Below are 24,905 nucleotides of genomic sequence, written 5' to 3'. Positions count from 1 at the left end.
AGTTACTCATCATGAGTATTCTTCCTCTTCACTAACGCTTTAAATGCCAGCATTAATTCAAAACAGTTATTTTGCAGCCTTTGTGCTATTATCACTTTTCAAGTATTGAAAGATGGAAGGCTTTTCAGGCAGCTCATTTGAATGGAAGAGTAATTTTCCCCTGGAGTTCTCTGTTTTGGGGTCTATGCAGGGCAGAGTCAGGGAAGCGGGTGTAAGATGGCTGATTCCTCTTTAACAGAAGAGGGCACAGAACAGATTTGCTGATAATATGCAGCCTCAGGTTTGTTTTTCACTGAAATACAAAAAGCAGGAGGAGAAGAGAAGGTTTAAACCCCCAAAATGAGCAGTTGAACCAGCCTATTGCATACTGTACTACTGCACATCCACAGGTCGACAGGGGATAGCGTAGTCACTGTGTTGTGTAATTCGAATAAATTGGCCTCCAGGAGGTGTCCCACAGTGCTCCGCTGTGACCGCTCTGGAGAGCACTTTCAACTCCACTGCATGTCAGCCAGGTACACAGGAAACAGCTGCTCCCCGTTAAAGCCCCAGGAACTTTTGAATTTTCATTTCCTGTTTGATCAGCGTGGAGATCTCGCCAGCACAGCTGATCATGGAGACTCAAGGACACAAATGAAGTAGATTTTCAAAGATATTTAGGCACCTGAAGATGCAGTTAGTTGCATAGTGGAATTTTCAAAAGCAACTACGTGCCTAACTCCTTTTAAAATCTGGCTCCAGGTGCCTACCTGCATCTTTAAATGCCTTTGTAAATCTGTCCTCAAGTCTATGCATTTTGGACCCACTCCTGTGAAGTGCTAAACGTCCTCATCGCCCTTTGACTTCAATGGGAATTGAGGACACTCAACACTTCTTAGGATAGGGCTGCTGGAATGCAGTGAAATCATCTGTCTGAAGAGTCTCCTTCAGTCTGCATTGCATTTCCTGGTATGATACAGCAGTTTTACACAGACTAAGATCCTCTTATGTGTCTCCATACAGCATGCAATGTGACTTACCTGATCCCAGCTATTCATTCAGTCTGCCTGCCTTTTCATCTACTTCCCTTCTCTATGTGAATTTGATCAGCGAGTGGAGAAATGCTCTCTGTAATATTAACACAACCACCAGCTAGAATGGATTTTGGAGCATAGGTTAAGTGATTGCTCAAAAACCTGAATCAATGCCATGCAAGAGGGAGAAACTATGCAATTTCCACAAATATCTTTTGCTTGATCAAATGGGTTATACATGCATACAAGATATAGTGACAACTTATAAAATGTAGATACTACATGGCAGGGGAGGGATAGTGATCACAGCATCAGATTTGGAATAATTATACTTACTGGAACCATTGGTTTAAATCTTAGCAGGATAAACTCAGCCCTTCATTCTTCTTAGGAAGATAAACTGAGTATCATGATGAAGTCCTAAAAACCAAATTCCTGTCTTTGCTGCATAGACATTAAATATATCTCAGCACTCTTTGCAAGAATAAGGGTTTGCCCCAATTTCTTGGCTAGTATTTCCCCTACCTCTGCCATTGTGCAATGTGTGTGTGCCCCAGTTATCCTTCTAGATATCATCTTCCACTCTAGAGATTGCTGCCTGCTGGTATGTCCAGCACAGTACAGAACATAAAGGAAGACAAAGGCCTTGCCATAAGGAGTTTACAACCAAAATAAATAGTTTAGATTGAATACAAACAGTGTCTGGGCAGATGTAGTTCAATGTTTTTAAAAATAACGTTTCTTTCTGGGCTTTCACACTGAAGACAGAGATCATCCAGTCTATAAGGAGAGGGAAGAAGTTCAGAGCGTAAGGGGAAGTGTGGGAGAAGATACGAGTGAGACATTTAGATGAAGTTTGGGAGGAGCGCACACAACATGAAGAAGAGGACGAGGAAATGAAAGCAAAGATGAAGGAAGCTGTGCAGGGTCTTAAAAGTGAGGTAAAAAGTTTGAAGGCTGAAAACAACAACAAAAGAGCTTAGGTCTGAGGATGGTGTTAAACTGTTTAAACATTTCATCAGCCTTAAAATGAATGAGTTACTATCAGAGCAACGTCTCATATATCAGAGAATCAGAGTATGTTACAATAACCGAAACACCGTTTAGCTTTGATGTCTGAACTGGCTGCCTGCTTCCCATCCCAGGTCCGCAAGACCCCTCCTGATATAGGGGGAGGAAAAATCTCTCTGTGTTTTGGACTGGGCTTGACATATCTGTTTCTTGAAATATTTAATCCAATAGGTCTAAACCCTGTCCAATGACTAAAAACAACATAATTCACTGAAAACGTAGAAAGTAAAAATTTAACTTCAGTCCCATGATCCCAGCTCCTCATTACTTAAGTAACATGCCTGGGTGAAAAAGCTTAGAAAGCAGATCACCCATCTGACAGGGTCCTGCCAGTGATTCCAAACAGCCGAGCTTTCAATAGGAAATGGCCAGCTACCTGTCAGACCTGGTGAGTTCCCTGGTTTTTTTTTTTTTTTATCACATCAGATATTAATAATAGGAAGGATCTGTCTTCCACTTCCTACCCACCACTGCCAATGCCGGAGAAGGTACTGTACATTTTCATTAAACAATCTTTAAAACAGTGTGATATAGTTATAAAGACTACAACAAGGGGATACAGAATGGTCTATTTGGCAGTGATTCCGATGGACAGAGGAAAAAAAAACAATTTTGGGGGCAATACCCCTTTAACAAAGGTAGGGAGGCACTACTGGTAAAGGAGGATTACCTCGAGGTGCTGGGACAGTTGGAAGCACAGCAAGGGAGGAAGAAGAAATACAGCAGAAAGGGTTTGTGGGGAGACACTTGTGCCTTTGCTTCCGCTCTGAGGGGCTCAGGAGGAGGCAACATTGCCTAAAAATATACAAGTATAAATGAGAGAAAGCTGTTTGCAGGCCTGCGAGGTGATGTGGGAAAGCAGGAAAAACCAAGCCCCATGAACAGGACAGAGATTTGAACTGGTGTGTGAAAATCCATCTCAAAATGCATTAGCACCTGTATGAGAACATTCTTCCTCCTCATTGAGAGAGGGGGACTTCCCCAATAATAAATAATAATAAAATAATAAGATAGACACAAAAAACCCATCACATTTATTATAGAGTCTCATTATTTTCATAACAATCTCATGGGGTTTTTTAAAGCTCTGTTTTGTAAACTTTTGAAGTCCCATGATTAGCAATGCTGACATAATAAGGGTTATAGAATCATAGAACCATAGGGTTAGAAGAGACCACAAGGGTCATCTAGTCTAACCCTCTGCCAAGATCCAGGATTTGTTGTGTCTAAACCATCCATGACAGATGGCTCCAGCCTCCTTTTGAAAACCTTCCGTGAAGAAGCTTCCACAACCTCCCTAGGCAGTCCGTTCCATTGTCCTACTGTTCTTACAGCTAGGAAGTTTTTCCTGAGATTTAATCTAAATCTGCTATGCTGTAGTTTGAACCCATTGCCTCTTGTCCTGTTCTCTGTGGCAAGAGAGAACAACTTTTCTCCATCTTTTTTATGGCAGCTATTCAACTATTTGAAGACTTCTATAATGTCTTCCCTTAATCTCTTTTTTTCCCAAATAAACATACCAAGTTCCCCCAGCAAAGCTTTGCTCATATGGTTTGCACTCCATCCCTTCAATCATCTTTGTCGCTTGCCTCTGGATCCTTTCCAGTTTCTCTACACTTTTCTATACATTGGTGACCAAAATTGGACTCCAGCTGAGACCTAATCAGTGCTGAGTAGATCAGTACTATCACCTCCCATGACTTGCATGCTATGCTTTGGTTAATGCAATCTAAAACGGCATTTGATTTTTTTTCTTCTTTTGCTTTTTTTTTTGCAACAGGATTGAATTGCTCACTCATGTTGAGGTTGTGATCCACCAGAACTCCCAGATCCTTCACAGTTATGCTGCTGCCAAGCCAGTTATCCACCATTTTGTATTTGTTCATTTAGTTTTAATTCCCTAAGTGTAGCACCTTACATTTGTCTTTGCTGAATTTCATTATGCTATCTATAGCCCAGTTCTCCACTTTATCAAGATCTCTCTGAACTTTAGCTCTATACTCCAAAGTGTTGGCAATCCCCCTAACTTTGGGTCATCTGCAAATCTGATCAGTAAGTTCTCTATTCCTACATCCAGGTTATTCATAAAGTAAAGATGTTAAACAACACCACACCCAGAACATATCCTTATGGAATCCCACTTGAGACCTCCCTCCAATCTGACATAATTCCTTTTAATAGTTCTCTTTACCTGCAGTTGTTTAACCAATTATGTATCCTCTTAATGGTAGTTGAGCCGAGTTCACATTTTTCCAGATTACTTATCAGAATGTAATGTGAGATTGTGTCAAAAGCCTTGCTGAAGTCCAGGTATATTGTATCCACCCCATTCCCCCGATCCACCAAACCAGTTACCCTGTCAAAAAACAAAATCAAGCTGGTTTGCCAAGATTTGTTCTTAGTCAATCCAGGCTGGCTGCTGGTGATCACCCTTCATCCTCCAGGTATTTGCACACTGAATATTTTAGACATTGCTCTAGGAGCTTCCCCAGGTATCGAAGTCAGGCTGACTGGTCTCTAGTTCCCCAGTTCCTCCTTTTCCTCCTTTTTAAAGATGGGCCCCACGTTAGCCCTTTCCCAGCTTCCGGGACCTCTCCTGCCATCCATGAGTTTGCAAATATTTGCAGAAATTTCTTCAGCTAATTCCTTCAGTACCTGGGGTTGGATCCTTCCAGGCTGTGTGCAAAATACAATGAGGAGGTGAAATACAAAGGAAACCACATTAAATTTGTCAATAAACATAAAAAAATTATGAGAGTTTGTTAGGACACAATATACTGTACTGATCTGGGAAGCACATAATAGTAAATACTAACAATTAGCTCTTACATAGTACTATTCATCCATAGAGCTAAAAAAAAAGTTGACCCTAGTCAAGTGAGTTTAAGGAACCAGTGAAACCGTCAGTTAAAAGAAAGATAGTTAGATTTTCAGAATGAAAAAAATGCTGTCTGTGTTGTCTCTCATTGTGTGTGTGTAGAGAAAGACAGAGAGTTATAGTTCTAATTGTTAAAGTTATAGTTAGTTTACAGTTCTCTCAGCTCTGTGGTTGCATTGGGATGGCCAACAGAAGAAGGAGCACTTCTTTATTGTCTCCAGGTTGTTCCAGGAGCAAAGACAGAGCATAGCACTGCCAGCGGTCCTTCCCAAAGTATTCGGCAGAATGAAAACAAACTCGCCTGGGGCGTCAGGGTTCTCTCATGGCCCAGAGGTAGTGACAATCCGAAGACTAGCAATTCTCTCAGGCCATGTCTATACTAGTGAGCTTACAGTGGCCCATTTGTACTGATGCAGCTGCAGTGCTGTAGGATTGCTCATGTAGCCGTTCTATGTTGATGGCCAAGAGCTCTCCTGTTGACATAAAGAAAACCACCTCAATGATACGTGGTAGCTATGTCAGCAGGAGAAGCTCTCCCACCGACATAGCACTGTGCACACTACCACTTATGCCGGCGAAACTTCTGTCACTCAGGAGTGTGTTTTTTTCACACCCCTGAGCAACGTAAGTTTTGCCAACATAAGTGGAAGTGTAGACATGGCCTCAGTGTAGTAAGCCTAATATGAAAAAACCTTCTTTACCCTGAAATATTGTTTTGACAAAGGTGGTAAAGAATAAAAGTTCTCCCTTTGTAGAAATAAAACAGGTAACATGGGATAAGAGGGGATGACATGCCGCAGTTTCACACACCCCAGTATCATTAATAGCCATTTGGACAGCATGTTCATTGACACATTGTCAGTTCTATCATCCTGAATGCAATGGTCCTTCCCATGTAGTGAATAGTAGTGGGTCTGTCTTTGTCTTGTCTCTTTAGATTAGGAGACTCCAAGCGAATGTTGGTTCTCTCTGACCACTTGGCTGGGATGGGGGGCATCTTTGAATGGTCGATAACACCCTTTGAGGCTGGAACCTTGCAAACTGTGAAAAGGTTTCGATAGCTAGAAGTGTCTGTAATGAATAAGACATGTTCTGGAAAGGGAGAGCTGTAGATACATGGATCTCACCATACACTGAGTGTGTGTTTTATCATCTTTTTGTAGATTCAGTATCGGAGGCTATTTCAAATGATGCTTGTGCTGGGAATTGGTGGAAACCTCTTACCAGGTTTTCACCTTTCTGTGATCAACTACCCTTCTGTGGTAAGCAAATTCTTAATCAAAGATGCCTCTTTGGTTGAATGTGCATGGGACTGGGTCCTAGCTTGAGGATGCTCCTTGTCCTTCAAATAATTCATTAAGTGTTTCTATTGAGACTGTTCCCAGCTCTTTCCATTCCCATTCTGTACAGTAAGAAAGAGTAAGATGAGAGTCTGGATAAAGGACAGACCTTCACTCCACAGATAGCATTCCAGTAGCATTTTAAAAGGCTGAGGACATTGGGAAATGAGCTCTATGAAGTGGGTTTTTACCCACGAAAGCTTATGCCCAAATAAATCTGTTAGTCTTTAAGGTGCCACCGGACTCCTCGTTGTTTTCGTGGATACAGACTAACATGGCTACCCCTCTGATACTATTCCCTGTGTAGTCTATTGCTGAATTGAGGGATTTAGGAAGAGGATTCTTGGTAAATCCCTCTCTGCTACTGTCTTCTTCATTTTGAAGTATCTTTGTAGTCCCTTAAATCACACTCCATGGACTGGGTAGTAAGGGTTGTTTGTGAACTATAAACTTGATGAACGTAAAGGGTATACATCAAGGTTAAGACGTGGTGCTGTGGTTGAGGTTTCAACCCTCGAAACGTCCTTTGGCCTTCCTCCCATTGTTCCCATCACCTACACTTAAGAACACGGACGTTTAAAAGGAATTGATAACAGGACCCAACATTTGAGGGTGGAAATGTACACAACATTTTACACGCCAAGTTTCAGTGGATGAGATTGTGCAGTTAATTTGTGCAGTAGCCTTTCCTCTCTCAACACTTGGATTCAAAGATGGTCTAGATTATGTGTGAAAACAAGTTTGGTTATTGCATCATACAGCCATCAAAAAATGGCACAATTTGCGGCAATCTTTGCTTAAGAGAGAAGCCCTTGACTGTAATAATATTAACTAATTAATAAGACCATCATGTCAAGGAGTAGGTGTACTATCAGAATTTACTGGGGAAGCTCACATACTACTAGTCTTTTGTTTTTGAAAGCAATAAATTTGATCAAAATGTTAATGTGGACAAGGGGGATCCAGTGGCCATCATGTACTTAGATTTCCAGAAAGCCTTTGACAAGGTCCCTCACCAAAGGCTCTTATGTAAATTAAGTTGTCATGGGATAAGAGGGAAGATCCTCTCATGGATTGAGAACTGGTTAAAAGACAAAAAGAAAAGGAGTACTTGTGGCACCTTAGAGACTAACCAATTTATTTGAGCATGAGCTTTCGTGAGCTACAGCTCACTTCATCGGAAGTGTAGCTCACGAAAGCTCATGCTCAAATAAATTGGTTAGTCTCTAAGGTGCCACAAGTCCTCCTTTTCTTTTTGCGAATACAGACTAACACGGCTGTTACTCTGAAACCGGTTAAAAGACAGGGAACAAGGGGTAGGAATAAATGGTAAATTTTCAGAATGGAGAGGGGTAACTAGCGGTGTTCCCCAAGGGTCAGTCCTAGGACCAATCCTATTCAACCTATTCATAAATGATCTGGAGAAAGGGGTAAACAGCGAGGTGGCAAAGTTTGCAGATGATACTAAACTGCTCAAGATAGTTAAGACCAAAGCAGACTGTGAAGAACTTCAAAAAGATCTCACCAAAACTAAGTGATTGGGCAACAAAATGGCAAATGAAATTTAATGTGGACAAATGTAAAGTAATGCACATTGGAAAAAATAACCCCAACTATACATACAATATGATGGGGGCTAATTTAGCTACAACTAATCAGGAGAAAGATGTGGAGTCATCGTGGATAGATCTCTGAAGTCGTCCACGCAGTGCGCAGCGGCAGTCAAAAAAGCAAACGGGATGATAGGAATCATTATAAGATGGATAGAAAATAAGATGGAGAATATTTTATTGCCCTTATATAAATCCATGGTATGCCCACATCTTGAATACTGTTTTGAGATGAGGGGACCACATCTGTACAAAGATATACTGGCATTAGAAAAGGTTCAGAAAAGGGCAACTAAAACGATTAGGGGTTTAGAACGGGTCCCATGTGAGGAGAGATTAAAGAGGTTAGGATTTTTTAGCTTGGAAAAGAGGAGACTAAGGGAGGATATGACAGAGGTATATAAAATCATGAGTGGTGTGGAGAAAGTGAATAAGGAAAAGTTATTTACTTGTTCCCATAACATAAGAACTAGGGGCCACCAAATGAAATTAATGGACAGCAGGTTTAAAACAAATAAAAGGAAGTTCTTCTTCACTCAGCGCACAGTCAACCTGTGGAACTCCTTGCCTGAGGAGGTTGTGAAGGCTGGGACTATAACAAGGTTTAAAAGAGAACTGGATAAATTCATGGAGGTTAAGTCCATTAATGGCTATTACCCAGGATGGGTAAGGAATGGTGTCCCTAGCCTCTGCTTGGCAGGCGAGAGATCACTTGATCATTACCTGTTAAGTTCACTCCCTCTGGGGCACCTGGCATTGGCCACTGTCGGTAGACAGGATACTGGGCTGGATGGACCTTCGGTCCGACTCAGTAGGGCCAGTCTTAGGTTCTTAATTAAAAACAATAAACAGCATTTCTGACATCACCACTTAATTCTACTGCAGATGTGTATAATACCACCAGTTTTTAGCACCACCCCATTATTCCCCCATTGTGAAATTAATATATAGCAATTCAAAACTGATTTTCAGAGATACAGATTGATAACAACAAGAAATGTGGGTATGTGGGCTTTTCCTAAACTTTTATTTGCAAGTAAGTCTCATGTTGTCATTCTTTAAATAGTAACTATTGGTTGAAACCAAAGCCAGCTTTAAATATAATGAAGTATGATTGTGAATAATGCTTTGGAGTCATAATTACTGTTAATGCAAATCCCCTTTTCCTTCTCAGCACATTAAGAGGTTTATCAACAAAACCTGGCTGGAGCGATATGGCTCTCCTCTCCATCAGGAGACCATCACATTGCTGTGGTCCCTCATTGTGTCTATCTACTGTGTAGGGGGACTACTGGGGTGTCTGTGTAGTGGATACCTGTTTGTGAAATATGGAAAGTACGTATCTTTTCTGAACAGCTCACTAATGAGGAATTGTATTAGTTAATTTAACGCTGAAAAACATTTTACTGAAAAGGGAACAAAATTATTTTTAAATAAACAAAAAAGAAAAACTGTTTTAAGTTCCTACATCATTAAAGGCTAAAACTTGGTCTCATTCAAGTCAGTTGCAAAACTACAAAGGACTAGGACTGAGCGCTTATGGAATATAAAATAAATTCACCCATTTTTCACCAGCTTCAGTCAGTGTGAAGCAGCGTGCAGGACCCCCAGCAGTCTAAAGTCCATGGCGAGGTTACAGCTGCACAACTCTTCTCTCACTGAGAAGAGTGTGTGGCCAGGGCAGTCAGGAGATGGATTAATTTAGTTCCTCCCTGTTGCAGTCTCCACAGGCAAAACAACTAGAGAGCCTCTTGTGGAAAGTGAAGGTGCCTCCCTTGGTAGAACCCCTGAGAGGAAACAGACTTAAAATTACAAAGATAGAGACGGATATAGATACACACACACTAACAAAATATTTGAAAATAATTTCCCCATTTACTTACCTACCAGGGCTAAATTAATGATTCTTTATTCCCTGCAATAGTAAATATACCAGCTGCAGACCCCTTTCAAAAAACCAAAGATGTGCGCAATAGTATCCCCTTCTCAGCTTTTGGTCCACTTCACACACTCACACTATATGCTTCCACTCAACCTTTCCTCCACCTGCTGGTCCCCTCTCCAACCAACTCCCTTGAACACACGCCTCCACTTGACCCTCCCCAACCTATCTTTTCCGCCACCATCCTAGAGCTATCTCTACTTTAAGCTGCCCGAAAGTCTCTATAAAATCCAGACCAAGTTGCCCTACCCAATCTCCAAGCCTTCAGAACACAAAGTTTTCAAGTATCCTTAAACAAGAACACAGAGTTCCGAAGGTTAACAAACTGTCTCATCCCTTAAAGATATATAAGCACATTTCCACTATGGTTGATTGGATATACAATTTCTTTCCAACAGGCAGTGAGGAGGGGCTAAACATTATTTTAATATCTGTCCAATAAAATTGCCACTGAAACACACTCTTTCTTGGGAGAAATATAGGATAGTGAATGTGGGAATTCTTAAAGCACTCTGCTGATGAAAGTGAAAAAAACAGACTATTATAAGAATAAATAATCATATGTAAATTAGACTGATACAAATACACAATTGTTACTATTTCCTTATTGTTCTTTTCATAATTATGTATTAATCATTTCATAATTATTCAATGTAACACGTAAACATATATCTTTTCACTGAAATTTTATTTGAGCTCTATTCTCAGGAGATTCTCTAGTACGCAAATATTTATTTCCTGGGGCAACAGCTGTAAAATATTGCCCACGGGTAAAAAGATATTTTCTGAGGTTGTGATAGATTGCCTGAAGCAGAAGCCTTTTTGTTTTTAATTGCTTGGGTACTTTAAAAAAAACTTTCAAGTTCTTACTTCTGTGAATATATTTGGTGCTTCAGAAAATGTAAACAAAGCTCACTCCTCTTCTGCTGCCCCAAAGAGAGAATGAAACTCTAATTCTCCCTTGTTTAATATGGCCGTTTAATTTGGCTTTTACAAAGCTGACTTTTTCCTTCTCTGTTTTGGGATAGGTGCAATATTTTTGATGGGATATAGGATCCTAGAAAGGGAGCAATGAATACTGTTTAACTATTTTCTCTCAGCACTTCTCTCTTCAGGAATCCACTATAACCTCAGTGGAGTGCTCCCCTTTGGTGTCTCTCATGTCACTACCTAACAGAAATTGCTACACCCCAAAGCATTGGTTTTTAAGAACAGCCATGGCTTGGTCTGTACATTCACTGGATAACAGGAGTCCATTTATTCAAAGTGACAGAGGAGATATTTATGGGAAAACCTGATTCACATCTGTATTTCATTTGCTGCTACAGAAAGAAATGTCTGTTGTGCAACAATATGCTCATAATGGTAGCTGCCTTGCACATGGGCTTCAGTAAGACTGCCAAGTCTTTTGAGATGATTCTGATTGGACGCTTCCTCTATGGCATCAGTGCAGGTAGGACCTCACCACTACTGTATGTACACAGGTTATTCGCTTGGGAGAAGATAGGGACCACTCCCTCTCAGAGCTCCTCAGGGAGCACAGCACCCCAGGTAGAGCAGGAAGGTTTAGAGAGGAGGTGGGGGCCAGGCCACACCCAGCATCAGAGGAAGCAGGCTGCATACATCTATAGGATGGTGCAGCTCAAGCAGTTCTCCTGCATATTAAGCCAGCTGGGGCTGGACTGTGCAATAATAAAATACAGCAAAACACCATCTACTTCCACAAGGACTCAACTGAAAAAAAAATTTGGTAATGGGAATAGTGATTTATTAAACGTTTTGTTCTAGAAGATGTAATTTTCCATTTTGATGACGTATTGCAGATAATACTTAAACAATTCAAAAAAAGGAGAGTGCTACAGTTTGGCGGAATGTGATTTGAAAAAAAAAACATAATTTTTCTTTCTATAAATATAACTTTCCTATTTCTTCTCGTCATTCAAGGTGTATGTTTGAACGCACATAGTCAATACCTAGGAGAAATTTCACCGAAGAAGCTGCGTGGATTTGCAAACACCAATGCTCTTGTGTTTTTGACACTAGGAAAAGTTTTAGGGCAAATTATGGGATTAAGGTACGTGTCTATTTTACATACTTACATGGCCTCATCACCCCAGTATGTGAGCACACCACAATCTTTAATATACTTATCCTCACAATGCATCTGTGTCAGAGCACAGAATCAAACACTTGTCTCCCAAGTCCTAGGCTCCTACCTTTCTCCAGGCAGAATATATGCACTTATCTTGGGACCACGCAGCCTAAATATTTTTTCTTTTCATCCATTTTTCCCATTGTCTGTGCATAGTGTGTCAGTTTCTCTACTTACCACACAAAAAAGAAGTTGCTAAAGTTACTATCGTTGTAACTCACAAAGACTGAGGATCTGAATTCTTCGGTCTTATGTAGAATTGCAGCATTGGTCTCAACAGCAGTTGCATGGATTAACAAACGCCACTGAATTTTTATTTTTTAATAATGGGGAAAATCTCAGAACAATCTATAGAACTAAGGCACTTACTTAGCTATTTTCCTTTCGAGTTGTCCAAATTTACTTTCAATTTATCCTCTCCATTTCCATCTGCATATAGCATTTGTTGGTCCACTTTTTCCTCCAGAAAACAAAGTTATTTTATTTTATTAAACTGTAAATATATTTTATATGTTCTCTACAGAGTGTTTTTAGGAACCGAATCCTTGTGGCCTTTGCTATTGGCCATATGTGGAATTGCAGCATTTGTCCAGCTGGTCTCTTTGCCATTCTTCCCTGAGTCCCCACCCTACCTTTTGATGCAAAAGGAAGACACTGAAGGTTGTTTGAAAGGTAAAATGGGACAAGCCCTTCTCCAAATCTCTGATTTATTATATTGATAGCCATTGAAGGGGTCAGTCTGTTAGATGGAACCGAGTTTCCCATCATCCACCAATGATCTTTCTTAAGAATTCTAATCAACAAGGATCTTGTACTGATATTGGTGTAGACAAAAATTACTAATTTGTAGTTATTCAAGATCACCCTCTAAAATATTACTGTATTACACAAACAAGAGACAGACAACTACCAGCTAATAGCAATGTGTAATATAGTGTGTTCCATTAAGCCATATCTGATTGATGTCATCAATCAGTGACTAATGGATCAATAGATGGACTGAATTATGAATGATTACTGAATGATTACTGAATAATCTAATCACTAATTCATTAGCCAATTGAATGATGGAGATGAGTGGCTGGATCAGCTGATGGATACGTCTGCCAGGCACTACAGTGTTATAAATAAAAAACAATGGTACTAATAATTATGCTTGGCTATTTTTCCTCCATAGCCATGAAGGAGCTCTGGGGTGAAGGGGATCATCAAGCAGAGTTTGATGACATGATGAAGGAGAAGGCAGCAATGAAAAGCAACAAAACCATGAGTGTCCTGGAAGTGATGAAAGAACCAGCCTTGCGTTGGCAGTTGTATATAATGATTCTCCTTACGATGAGTATACAGCTGTGTGGCTTGAGTGCAGTTGAGTATTCCTCAATTCCAACCTCAGAACTGTTATTAGGTAGCATGGAGAACATTACAGAGCCACAGTTCCTACTTGTTTCTTCCTCTTGATCCTCTTTTCTCCTCCTCATAGAGAGTTCACTGCAGTAAGTCAAGTGGTAACATTCACTGGCATTAACACTACCGGGCTTCTCAGCACTCTAAAGTGAACACTTGTCTGTGTATACAATAGGTCCAGCACAGTGGATGTTAATGTTCCCTGAAAGGGTATTGTCCCATTGATTTCCTTTCTGTTCTCACTAGAAGCTCTTTCTCTAGGACAGATGGCTGTACAAGCTCACTCTCTCCGTCTAAGGACCTTGAGAACTCTTTGTACAGATTTGGGTCTCAGTTAAGTTCCTGTCTGCTAGTAGCAGATGCATATTGCCATCTACCCTTCATTCTGTGTGGTATCAAGGGATCTCCTTCTACCAGCCTCTGCCAAACCAGACAGCAAGGGCCCTAAGAACGTTTCTCTTTCTCATGTCCCCTGCCCAGTACCATTCCTCTTCTCCTGACTCCAACCAGCTCCTTCTCCTAGCTCCAACCAGCTCCTTCTCCCAGTTCCCTTATTTACTCCCTCCTTTCTCCTAACACAATGCTTCTTTCAGTTCCATTCTTTTCTTGACCCCCAAAACCCTTTCATTAATCCCTAATAGACCCTCGAATTTCAGATTTCAAACAGTTGCCTCAGCTCCTCTTTCTTTGAAATAGAAATCCAAGCCCCTCTGTTTCCTCTCCTGACCCCCAATAAAAACCCACGTGGTGATACTGTACTGGTGAAGGATTGAAATCTGAATGCTGCTGCACAAGCACATCTCACATACCTTGATTACACTTCATTGTTAAAATTCCTTTTCACTGCATTTTCCAGATCTACTTTTATACCTTTGAAGTGTTCCGCGCAGCCAGGTTGGATGAAGACCTTATTCCATATATAGCATTAGGAGTTGGGATCTGTGAATTCTTCTCTAACATCCTGTGTGTAAGTCAGACCTGACTTGGGTTTGGAGGGTGAAGGGAAATGTGTTTTGAGCCAGTTCCGTCTTAAAACGAACTGCTCTTTCGATACATGAACTGAAGAATCTTTTTGTGTGACCACTACCCCACCATATGAAACTGTGAAAGACAACATAACCCCTGCAACAGGAAGGGGCTAAGGAGTTTCTCCGGACTGAAGTGGCTCCACCTCACCACACCTGCGAGTCATTTTGAGACTTGGAAGAGAAGTTTAAGATGGGGGAAGCTTTGCTCAGGGCATGTCTACACTACAGTGGCACAGCTACGTCACTGCAGCTGTGCCGCTATTGAGTCACAATGTAGATGCTTCCTACATTGACAGAAGTTTTTCCGTCAATGCAGTTAATCCATCCCTCCGAGAGATGATAGCTAGGTCAACAGAAGAATTTGTCCATTGAACTAGCAGTGTCTACACCGGGAGTTAGGTTGTACTAACTACAGCACTCAGGGCACACAATTTTTCAAAGCCCTGAGCAACATAGCTAGGTCGGTTTAATTTTGAAGTGTAGACCAGACCTCATTGGTAGGCAGCTCTGAGAAGAGCAGAGTGTTGAGCTTCCTAGCTCCCAGGGAGAGTCCTGGCAGAGACCAGAATCTACACCCTTGCCTAAAAGAATGCCCAAGTCCGCAGAGTCAAAGGGGGCTGTAATCTATCTATTCTGCTAGCGAACCAGCGGATGTTGAGCTACATTACAGCCTGCCCAGGGCCCTTCTGAAGGGAGAGAGGCCAGTGGCCAAATGGGATTGTCTGTATATTTCCTTTTCCTTTGTTTTCTTTGCTGCTCCTAAGTTGTTTGTTTGTTCCCTGGGACTTTGAAAGGGGTAAGCATCCAGACAACTTGGCTGGAAGGCTGAGAATCCATCTCTTTCAGAATGCTAATGAGTGCCTGAACCCGGAGAAATGGATACAATTCTGTCAACATCCCAATGGGGTGCTGGTGAAAGACTAGAACCCTGACACCTCCCCACTACCCCTCAGATTACTTCCCATCTTTTTTGCGGGGGGTGGAAGGGGGTGGTCATGGTCCACAATTTCTTTTAAAAATCAAGACTTATGATTATTTTTAAAAGGAGTTTACGTCATGCTCCCATTGATAATAATGTTTATATACAGGTAATAGCTGTGCGAGAGATCAGATATAGCAGAAGAAGTGGGAAAGACAGAGGGGAAAAATGCCACTTTATGTCAAGATAGTGGCAGACTGCAGCAGCTACGTGAAATGGTTGATTCACTTTTGAAAATCTGACTTTCAGGGTGCAATTTTATACATAACACCCAGAAAATCTATGTGATGGTCTGTCAGGTATAGAGGCTGTCTGCAACCTTGGGATATAACCTCATGGTAACTCATTAACTAAATAGGGTGTAGGGGAGTCATTCCTTGAATGGAAAATACCTGGGAAAATGTCACAGTGCTGCAGAAAGTGATGGGGTTCAGTAGGGGTTCACTCAGAGTCAGAACTGATCAAATGGCACAGCATGGTGCTAGTGACTCACTGCACTGTTGGAGATATGCTGCCATCCTCTAAATAAGATGCAACATGGAACCCCTGAACAGCTGTGGTACTAAAATCCCTATAATATTTTTTTGCAAGGGAAAGGATGTTAACTGTGGTATTCACTCTGCCTACCGGAGTTTTTCTGAAATTAGAGTAGCCACAGAACTTCAGCCTCCAATCTGCTTCACCCATCTTTGCATAGATCTTTGGGATCCATTGACAACCATGGCCATAATATAATAATTTCACCTTTATCAATGATACGAGGGAAGGAACTAACACAGCTGAGAGAGAACCTTATAAAACTTATGATTTGTCATTTTTGTTTTTAAACACACATAAAAAGAGGCACGCACGTCTATTTCAGGAGAATTTTCAGTGAAGACCATTACAATTGCTATAGCGGAGATGCACACACCAGATTCAGACTCTGCATGGGATACTAAACCAAGGCTACAGATAGCTGGCATATTAACATCTAATTAAATAGATGGGACCACAAATAATGTAGAATAATATCCCCATGGCTCTAAATGAAATACATTCAAATGGAAGAGTTTGACTTTCTAGGAAAGTGAGGGGCTGAGGGAAGCAGAATCATCCCAGAAATACAAGCTGTCCTTTCTGGCCCCAAAGAGCAGTCTCCATTATAAATGCTGCTCTGAAACGCCCACAGAGTTCATCAGGCTAGCACCTAGCAGTGCTTTGCTTGATCACAGGGCTAACAAACGTTTCACAGTTACACCTATTTCGGTACTCTTGAGAGGAAAAGGAATGAAGGAGACAGCAAGAGAGAATGAAAGTCAAATTTCCTGGGGGAGTGGAGGTTGGAATTTCCCATGCTTGCAGTAATGTCAATGTGTTTTCTGATCCTCAGAGCTTCATCATTGACCGGTTTGGCAGGCGGATGCTGTTATGGGGTGGTTATGGGTTGATGGCAGGGATGATGGCATTCCTAGTCACAGCTCTCTCACTGCAGGTAAGGAAGCTTTTCTTTTTGAGGGGACCTGTTCCCACTTCCACAAAAACTGCTGTTTATGTTATTCTCAAATTAAGCCTGGTCCCCATGGTGACATTTGGTGGGAGACCTTAGTTTTGCACTCTAACAAATGTAACCCTTCTGCCTGTCAGAGTTGGCAGCAACAAGGGCCGGGTTCAGTATCTAGGGGTTCCATTCCAATAACACAATGCAAACCGGCTTGAGCCCCCACCCAGTGACCTGGGACAAATATATACCACCCCCGCTGGGCGCCTCCAAGAGGCAATTCTTCCCCTCTCTCAAGCACATAGTCTGAGTGTAGCAAAAAGCCTTGTAATAACAGAGAGAAACAATGTGGCATTATGTTGGGGAAACACCACCAACAGGATTCATAACACAACCCATGAGCAAAAACCCATCCCAAGCAAATTGGGGCATGTCCTTTCCCTTTAGCTCTTGAGTCCAGCAACCCAAAATCATCCAAAGTCCCAAAAGTCCAACAACTCAAAAGTCTCTGTCCCTGGTCAGGGCAGCCCCAGAGTTCAAAAGTTTATCTGCAGAGTTTTACCTCCCAACCTGGGTGGAGATGGGGGGGGGTTAAGGGGCACCTTACGTGGTCCAAATCTGATGGCCCCACCTCTCCATGGGGCTCCACTCTGCCAGCCACCCCATGAGCTGCTCTAGGCATCCAACAAACTGCTCTGCTCCACCCTTCGCTCCGCTCTGCTCGCCGTCCCGCAAACTGCTCCACCATATATCTTGAGGCTCCCCCACTACTTAACACAACACTCAGTGATTTCAGCTCTTAGTCAGTTTAGCTCTTTTGTGATTTCAGCTCGTAGTAGGGGAGCCTCAGTGCTGGTGCACCATTAGCCCAAAGTGAATTCAGCTCAGCAGCCTGTAACTAGACTCCTAATGGAATCAAAATTAGCTCTGATATTCCACAGTGGAGAGAGGAGGAAGTGCAATTAGCATGTAAGGCCCTCACCAGGGGGCCCATGCCACCAAGTATTAATACCTGTTCCCAGCCTCTCTCCATTCACAGAGTTTTGGAACCCATGTCCCTTGCCTGGCGAGTCCCTCCATCATAACAAAAGGCCAAGTACAGTTCCACTGTCCTTGATTCCCATAATCAGGGTAATAACAATTTATTCTTCCTGCCCCAATAACAGAGACAATGGGGATCCCACAGCAGCCAAAGTGACCATTTGGGCAGCTATGGCCTCACTCTAGGCGGGGTGGGTGTGCCTGTGCAAATGAGATCGGTCCCTGAAGTTCTTTTCCACAACTTGCCACACCTCACCACCAGATGTCAGGGTTGAGCTCATCCTGACTCTGCTTACACAAATGCAGGGCTGAATGTTACATGAATACTCATGGCTCCTTCTATGAGGCCTTCATCCTTGTCCTCACCTGGAGGGGTCTCTGTACTGCCTCCTCCTAAACCAGCACTATCCACATTCCCGCTGTCAAGTAACTGTCCCACGAGCAAGGTGCCCTGATTTAGTCTCTCTCCAACCTTCTTACTATCTAACCCCTCACACAGTCTCCAGTGGGTGTATCTTGCCTTGCTGTTGTCAAAATCTTTGCAATGATCATTCCTGCGGTCTCCTTTCTCATTCAGCAGCACCCCTCATGCTCCTCTCCACTTACATGTGGCTGTGACAGCTGCCCAGCGATCATCTAAGCTGCTGAAAATCTTTTTCCCCCAGTGCAAAGCATCCACACACTTAAGCTCCTGAATCTCTTTTGTCCCTTCCCTCAGCTGCTAAACTGTCGTCCATCCCACCCCTTGATACAAGTGATTTTACTCCCCATATATAAAGCAGACTCTTGGCAATCACTAAACCAGATAGTAGAAAGTAATGAGCATGTTATTTTACCACCATATTAATTCCCCCTTTCTCTCCTCATTGCTTTCTGTCTAGAATCAGTTCTCCTGGATGGCCTCCTGCAGTGTTATTCTCATATTCTTGTTCATTATCGCCTATGGAATTGGACCATGTGAGTACATCAACTTAGGTGATGATGGGAAATCTATGGACCACACTATATGAACACATTAATATGGATGGGTATTTGGAAATGGAACTAGACTTTGTAAATACATCTTCATAGAGAAGGGAGTGAAGCAGAATCCTACAACATCCTCAACTCACAAGTAAAACCCCAGCTCCATTCAGGATTGTTAACTGATGGGATGTTCAGTTCCTTCTCTTAGCATTCCTTTATCCTTTCTTAATTTCAGACTGAATCAGATACTATGGCAATGCCAGAACCAGCTTACAACTCCCTGCTGGGGTTTTGGTTCTCACTTGGGACCAAAGCTAATTCTAGGTCCCTGACAAATGGCTATGTTTTGTTATTGGAACCTTAGATATAAAATATCAGCCTTGTAGGTCACTGATTTTTATTCGGGTTTTCATATCATAGCCATAGCCATGGTATAGGAGTGCCTTGACAACCTGTCTTCGTACTAGCCCCCATTAGAAGCAGGAACTCTGCACATGTGCCAGGAGGTGGGCACAAATTCTCACTCTTTGGGGTTCTGCTTGACCAGATGTTGCTCCTAAATATGAATTGTATGAATTTGCATTTTTTCATTTTGGGGAAAAGAGGTGACCAAAGTTCCTAGGGGAAAACCCCACATAAATTTCTTTGCTACTTTTTCACATTGCTTCTTCAGCTGGGGCAGTCACATCTGTCCTGATGGAAATCTTCAACCAGTCAGCCCGATCATCTGCCTTTGTGATTGCTGGGACCATTGGCTGGATGGGCCTCATGGTAATTGGGATGATATTCCCCTTCACTGTGGTAATTCAATTTGGATTTCTTCTTCAATGCTCCCAATTTAAACCACCTTTTATGGCTGTCCTAGGCAGCAAGGCATAGCAAGTACATTACAAGTAGGCGATCAATGTTCTGAACCCATCTCAAAGTCCCTGTTCTGCAGAGGCCTGCTGTGTAGCAGAGGTGGCATACATAGTCTTGAGGTGAAGGGTGTGAGCTGGCCCAATCGTCAACCACCCTCTGCTGTCTTATACATATATTAAAAATGTAAAGAAACATTTCTTCTTTAGACTGAACTTTTTTCCTCATTCCGGAGAAGCAAAGCAACCTTCAAGGATCTAAGAAAGTAAGTGTCAGAAGAGGATTTGTTCATCTTTTTCTCTTTTATTTTTGTCTTCAGGAGGCCCTCGGTCCCTTCTCCTTTCTCATCTTTGTGGGCGTTCTTGTCATCTCAGGGATTTTTTCCTACCTGCTCCTTCCAGAGACAAAGGGGAAGTCGATCATGGAAATCACAGAGATGTTCAGCACAATATATTTTGGGAAGAAACTTTTACTGACTGCAGGGAAGAATTCCCCTGCAGAACACACCTTCTGCACCAAGTTCTGACTGGCCAGCAGAGTCAGATTTCATTGACAAAATGCACTGTCAAGATCAAATTGGAAGCTGAATGTACTAACAGACTGTTTTTTAATAAAATCTTATTTGAAAAATAATTCACACCTATCTCACCTCTTGTTCCTAGTCGTCCCATTTTATATTTGGGTCTTTGTTTTTCATGCTCACAGGCAGTAACTTCACACATGGTGCCCATCTCCTAATACAACTCTGTATCAGGAGGGTTTTAGTAATTAACAAAGACGCTTCCCAGAACTGGAAGGTATGAGCACTCAGGCATAACTAAACTGGTCAGTTTTATTGCAAGTCCCCTTCCGCTGCAACCATTGCAAAGAAATGGGACTTAAAAGTATGTGTGTTAATTAGTCTAATTAATTTCTATATAGTAAAGAGGGAGAGGACAAACCATAAAATCCTGTATTTGACCAAAAAGACATGGAAGTCGGGTATCTTGACTTTGGGATAGTTCCATAAGAGATACATTTTCCTCCCTCTCCTACATGCAGCATCTCCAATAAAAATGGGCACAATTCTCATAAATCTTTGCTTAGTAGTTATCTTTGTACCTTCACATATAACAAAAGTTTATTCCCATATTTACTATAATAAAATGATATATGTATTCCAGAAATGATGCCTTTTAACATGATGCTGGGTATGATTCTCTCCAGATCTATGGAGTCATTTGTCTCCCATAGCCCAATCTGAAGATATTGGAAAAGAAAGTGAGTGTACATGGATTTCACTTTGGAATTTATTTTGGATGTTTACTAAAAACTTAGGCTGTTGATTAATGGCAGTTAACTCAGTCGATTAACTAGAAAAAATTAATCACGATTAAAAAATTAATTGCGATTAATTGCACTGTTAAACAATAGAATACCAATGGAAATTTATAAAGTATTTTTGGATGTTTTTCTACCTTTTCAAATAAATAGATTTCTATTACAACACAGAATACAAAGTGTACAGTGCTCACTTTATATTATTTTTATTACAAATATTTGCACTGTAAAAATGATAAACAAAAGAAATGATATTTTTCAGTTCACCTCATACAAGTACTGTAGTGCAATCTCTTTATCATGAAAGTGTAACTTACAAATGTAGATTTTTTTTGTTATATAACTGCACTCAAAAACTAAACAAACCATGTAAAACTTTAGAGCTATAAACTATAAGTCCACTCAGTCCTACTTCTCGTTCAGCCAATCGCTAAGACAAACAAGTTTGTTTACATTTACAGGAGATACTGCTGCCTGCTTCTTATATACAATATCACCTGAAAGTGAGAACAGGCGTTCGGGTGGCACTTTTGTAGCTGGTGTTGCAAGGTATTTACATGCAGGATATGCTAAACATTTGTATGCCCCTTCATGCTTCGGCCACCATTCCAGAGGACATACTTCCATGCTGATGATGCTCGTTAAAAAAAATAATGCATTAATTAAATTTGAGACTGAACTTCTTGTTGGCAAACTGTAGGTCTCCTGTTCTGTTTTACCTGCATTCTGCCATATAATTCATGTTATAGGGTCTCGGATGATGACCCAGCACATGTTCGTTTTAGGAACACTTTCACAGCAGATTTGACAAAACACAAAGAAGGTACCAATGTGAGATTTCTAAAAATAGCTACAGCACTCGACCCACAATTTTAAGAATCTGAAGTGCTGTCCAAAATCTGAGAGGGATGAGGTGTGGAACATGCTTTCAGAAGTCTTAAAAGAGCAACACTCAGATGCAGAAACTACAGAACCCGAACCACAAAAAAGAAAATCAACCTTCTGCTGGAGGCATCTGACTCAGATGATGAAAATGAACATGTGTCTGTCTGCTCTGCTTTAGATCATTATCAGGCAGAACCCGTTGTCAGCGTGGACGCATGTTCTCTTCAGTGGTGGTTGAAGCATGAAGGGACATATGAATCTTTAGCACATCTGGCATGTAAATATCATGTGACACCGGCTACAACAGTACCATGCAAACACCTGTTCTCACTTTCAGGTGACACTGTAAACAAAAAGCGGGCAGCATTATCTCCTTCAAATTGCAACCAAACTTGTTTGTCTGAGTGACTGACTGAACAAGAAGTAGGACTGAGTGGACTTGTAGGCTCTAAAGTTTTACATTGTTTTATTTTTGAATGCAGTTCTTTTTTGTACATAATTCTACATTTGTAAGTTCAACTTTCATGATAAAGAGATTGCACTACAGTACTTGTATGAGGTGAAATGAAAAATACGATTTGGTTTTTTTACAGTGCAAATATCTGTAATAAAAATAAATATAAAGTGAACACTGTAGAAGTTATATTCTGTGTTGTAATTGAAATCAATATATTTGAAAATGTAGAAAACACCCAAAAATATTTAAATAAATGGTATTCTATTATTGTTTAACAGTGCGATTAATCATGATTAATGTTTTTAATCACTTGACAGCTCTACTAAAACCATAAATTGCTGGCCACTAAATAATTACCAAAACTGTAAAATAAACCTAATAATGTTTCAAAATAAACTTTAGTGACTGAGGCCTGTCCCCAAAAGAATATTTTTCAGAGTAAGGTCTGTGGGCAAGGAAAAAAGACGTTTAAAAATTGAATGGTGCAATTAACGTTTTTCAGTAGAAATTCTTGTTTTTAAAACTCATACTACCAAATCCCTGATTGACAATCACTTGATTTAAACTCCAATAAGCTGGACTACAGTAATGAGGTTTGTACATATGGCAGGCTTTTGTCTCTGTTCCTCTATAACTATACCGCAAAACACGCCACTGAGGCAGCAAATCATGAGGGTGAGAGTGGATTCAGATTCAATTCATGATTTATTATTTCAGAAAGTGAAAAGCAGCAATAGAGCCCAGAGGAACAGGGGACGGACATGCACCGTATAAAGTATAACAACAATAAGCCCAGTTACACGCTGGATTTCTTGAGGGCTAGGTACAAAAATCACATCTGTATGGTCAGGATGCAGCAAAAATATCAGCCTCAGGATTCACCTTCTCCCCAGTTAGTACGCATTGAATGTCATGGTATGACACAGCAGGTTTATGCTGAGTCAGAACCTGTCATGCGCCTCCTACAGATGACTCACCTGATCCCAGTTACTTATTTCATGCTCCTGACTTTTTACCTACTTCTCTTACACAGGGAAATGTTCTGTGTAACATTAACAGAATCACCAGTTAAAATTGATTTTGGAGCATAGGTTAAGGGCCCGATCCAACTCCTGTTAAAGTCAATGGAAAGATTCTCATTGAGGCCAACGAGAATCTATCACTGACTTTAATATGAGATGGACTGATCCCTGAGGGATCATATACTCCGGTCAATTTCATGGCAAAAGGAAAAGCTGTACCTTTGGTTTTTTAATGTTTAATCAAATGTATTAGCAGCAGCACCCATATGTTCCCTATGCAGTTGTACAGGGTCCTGCAGATCTTCTACTACACACTCAATCCCTCAGGTGTAGTGCCCCAATCACACCACCAGCCTACCGGCTATTTCTAGCAGCCGGGTACCTGCACCCTTCCTCTCCTATAGGTCTGTAAAACTGCACCAGTGGCAGACCCAGAGTTTGAATGACTACCAAACCCACACATCTGGTAGAGGAATGTGGAGGTGAGGTCTCTTCACACGTGGCAAAGAAGCTGTGTGGGACCCTACACATCTTTCTTCATAAAGATCCTCACAAATATAGAGCCTGTAGCCATCTGTATCATAGATGAAATATAAATACTACTATGAAATATTGGACAATTTTTATACTAAAATATATTTTATGAGTCATTATATCTAAAACATTAAGAGATGTTGCTAATGTATTTTCCTTAACTTTGTAAATAATTTTGAATTGCTGTTGGCAATAACTAATTGTAAACCTGAACTAGTTCTGTTCCCTCACCAGAACTTTTTTCCCTCCATTACATTTGCACATTGGTTTGTCATGGTAGGGCTGCCCACTGGCACGGAGAGTTTTTGATTTTGAACAACATTTTCAAGGAACTACATGGACTTTGTGAAATAATATGCAAGGAGAAAAAGGTAGATACAATTTTAAGCCTGGCATCTGAAATTGTCACCTGGAGAAACGTTACAATACCGTGTAACTATGGAGAACAGATTTCTCATCTAAAGGAGAACTTGTCGGGTTTTGATAGTGTTACATAAAAAGGAATAGGTCTTGGATGGCCTTTGTTCGAGTCTGCAAGGGAGGAGGAGGGGGCAAGAAGCCTCCCCTACCCCGCTCAGTTCCTCACATAGGACCAGCTACAGTCTTCCTCTTTGCTCTCCTAAGCACAAGGTCTCTTAATGTGGCTGCTAGAGAGAAGCAGTTCCACATCACAACACTCAGGCGGTGGCTAAAGTCTGGTCTACACCTAAAACTTAGGTTGATTTAGCTACACCAATCAGGGATGTGAAAAAAAAATCACACCCCTGTGAGACATCGTTAAACTGACATAAGACCTGTTGTAGACACTGCCAAGTCAATAGAAGAATTCTTCTGTCAACCTAGCTACCACCTCTTGAAGGAATGGATTTACTACAGTGATGGAAATACTCCTTTTGTTGGTGTAGCAAGTGTCTATATTCCAGCG

At 41.2% G+C, this 24,905-nt stretch overlaps 1 protein-coding gene across 4 annotated transcripts; it reads left to right on the top strand.

The window, feature by feature from the left end:
• Window positions 1–2,376: 2,376 nt before the first annotated feature.
• Window positions 2,377–20,357, top strand: LOC311531680 (solute carrier family 2, facilitated glucose transporter member 11-like). 4 transcript variants are annotated; one of them, XM_084649281.1, is made up of 12 exons: window positions 2,377–2,472; window positions 6,126–6,224; window positions 9,087–9,247; window positions 11,183–11,307; window positions 11,799–11,928; window positions 12,530–12,678; window positions 13,184–13,371; window positions 14,267–14,377; window positions 16,790–16,891; window positions 18,820–18,895; window positions 19,578–19,675; window positions 20,082–20,357. In XM_084649281.1, the coding sequence occupies exons 1-12, from the start codon at window positions 2,449–2,451 to the stop codon at window positions 20,286–20,288; spliced, it is 1,470 nt and encodes a 489-aa protein (XP_084505407.1). In that variant the 5' UTR covers window positions 2,377–2,448; the 3' UTR covers window positions 20,289–20,357. The 4 variants fall into 4 exon arrangements, with proteins under 4 accessions (XP_084505407.1, XP_084505406.1, XP_084505409.1 ...); XM_084649280.1 differs by having other exon boundaries at window positions 19,578–19,705; XM_084649283.1 differs by lacking the exons at window positions 6,126–6,224; window positions 9,087–9,247 and having other exon boundaries at window positions 2,393–2,472; window positions 19,578–19,705.
• The last annotated feature ends 4,548 nt before the right edge of the window (window positions 20,358–24,905 follow it).

The sequence above is a fragment of the Lepidochelys olivacea genome (genome assembly GCF_965140295.1).
Source record: "Lepidochelys olivacea isolate rLepOli2 genome assembly, chromosome: 15".
Lineage (NCBI taxonomy): Eukaryota > Metazoa > Chordata > Testudines > Cheloniidae > Lepidochelys > Lepidochelys olivacea.
Note: the sequence above shows the minus strand (reverse complement) of the source record. Positions and strands in the feature narration are given on the sequence as shown.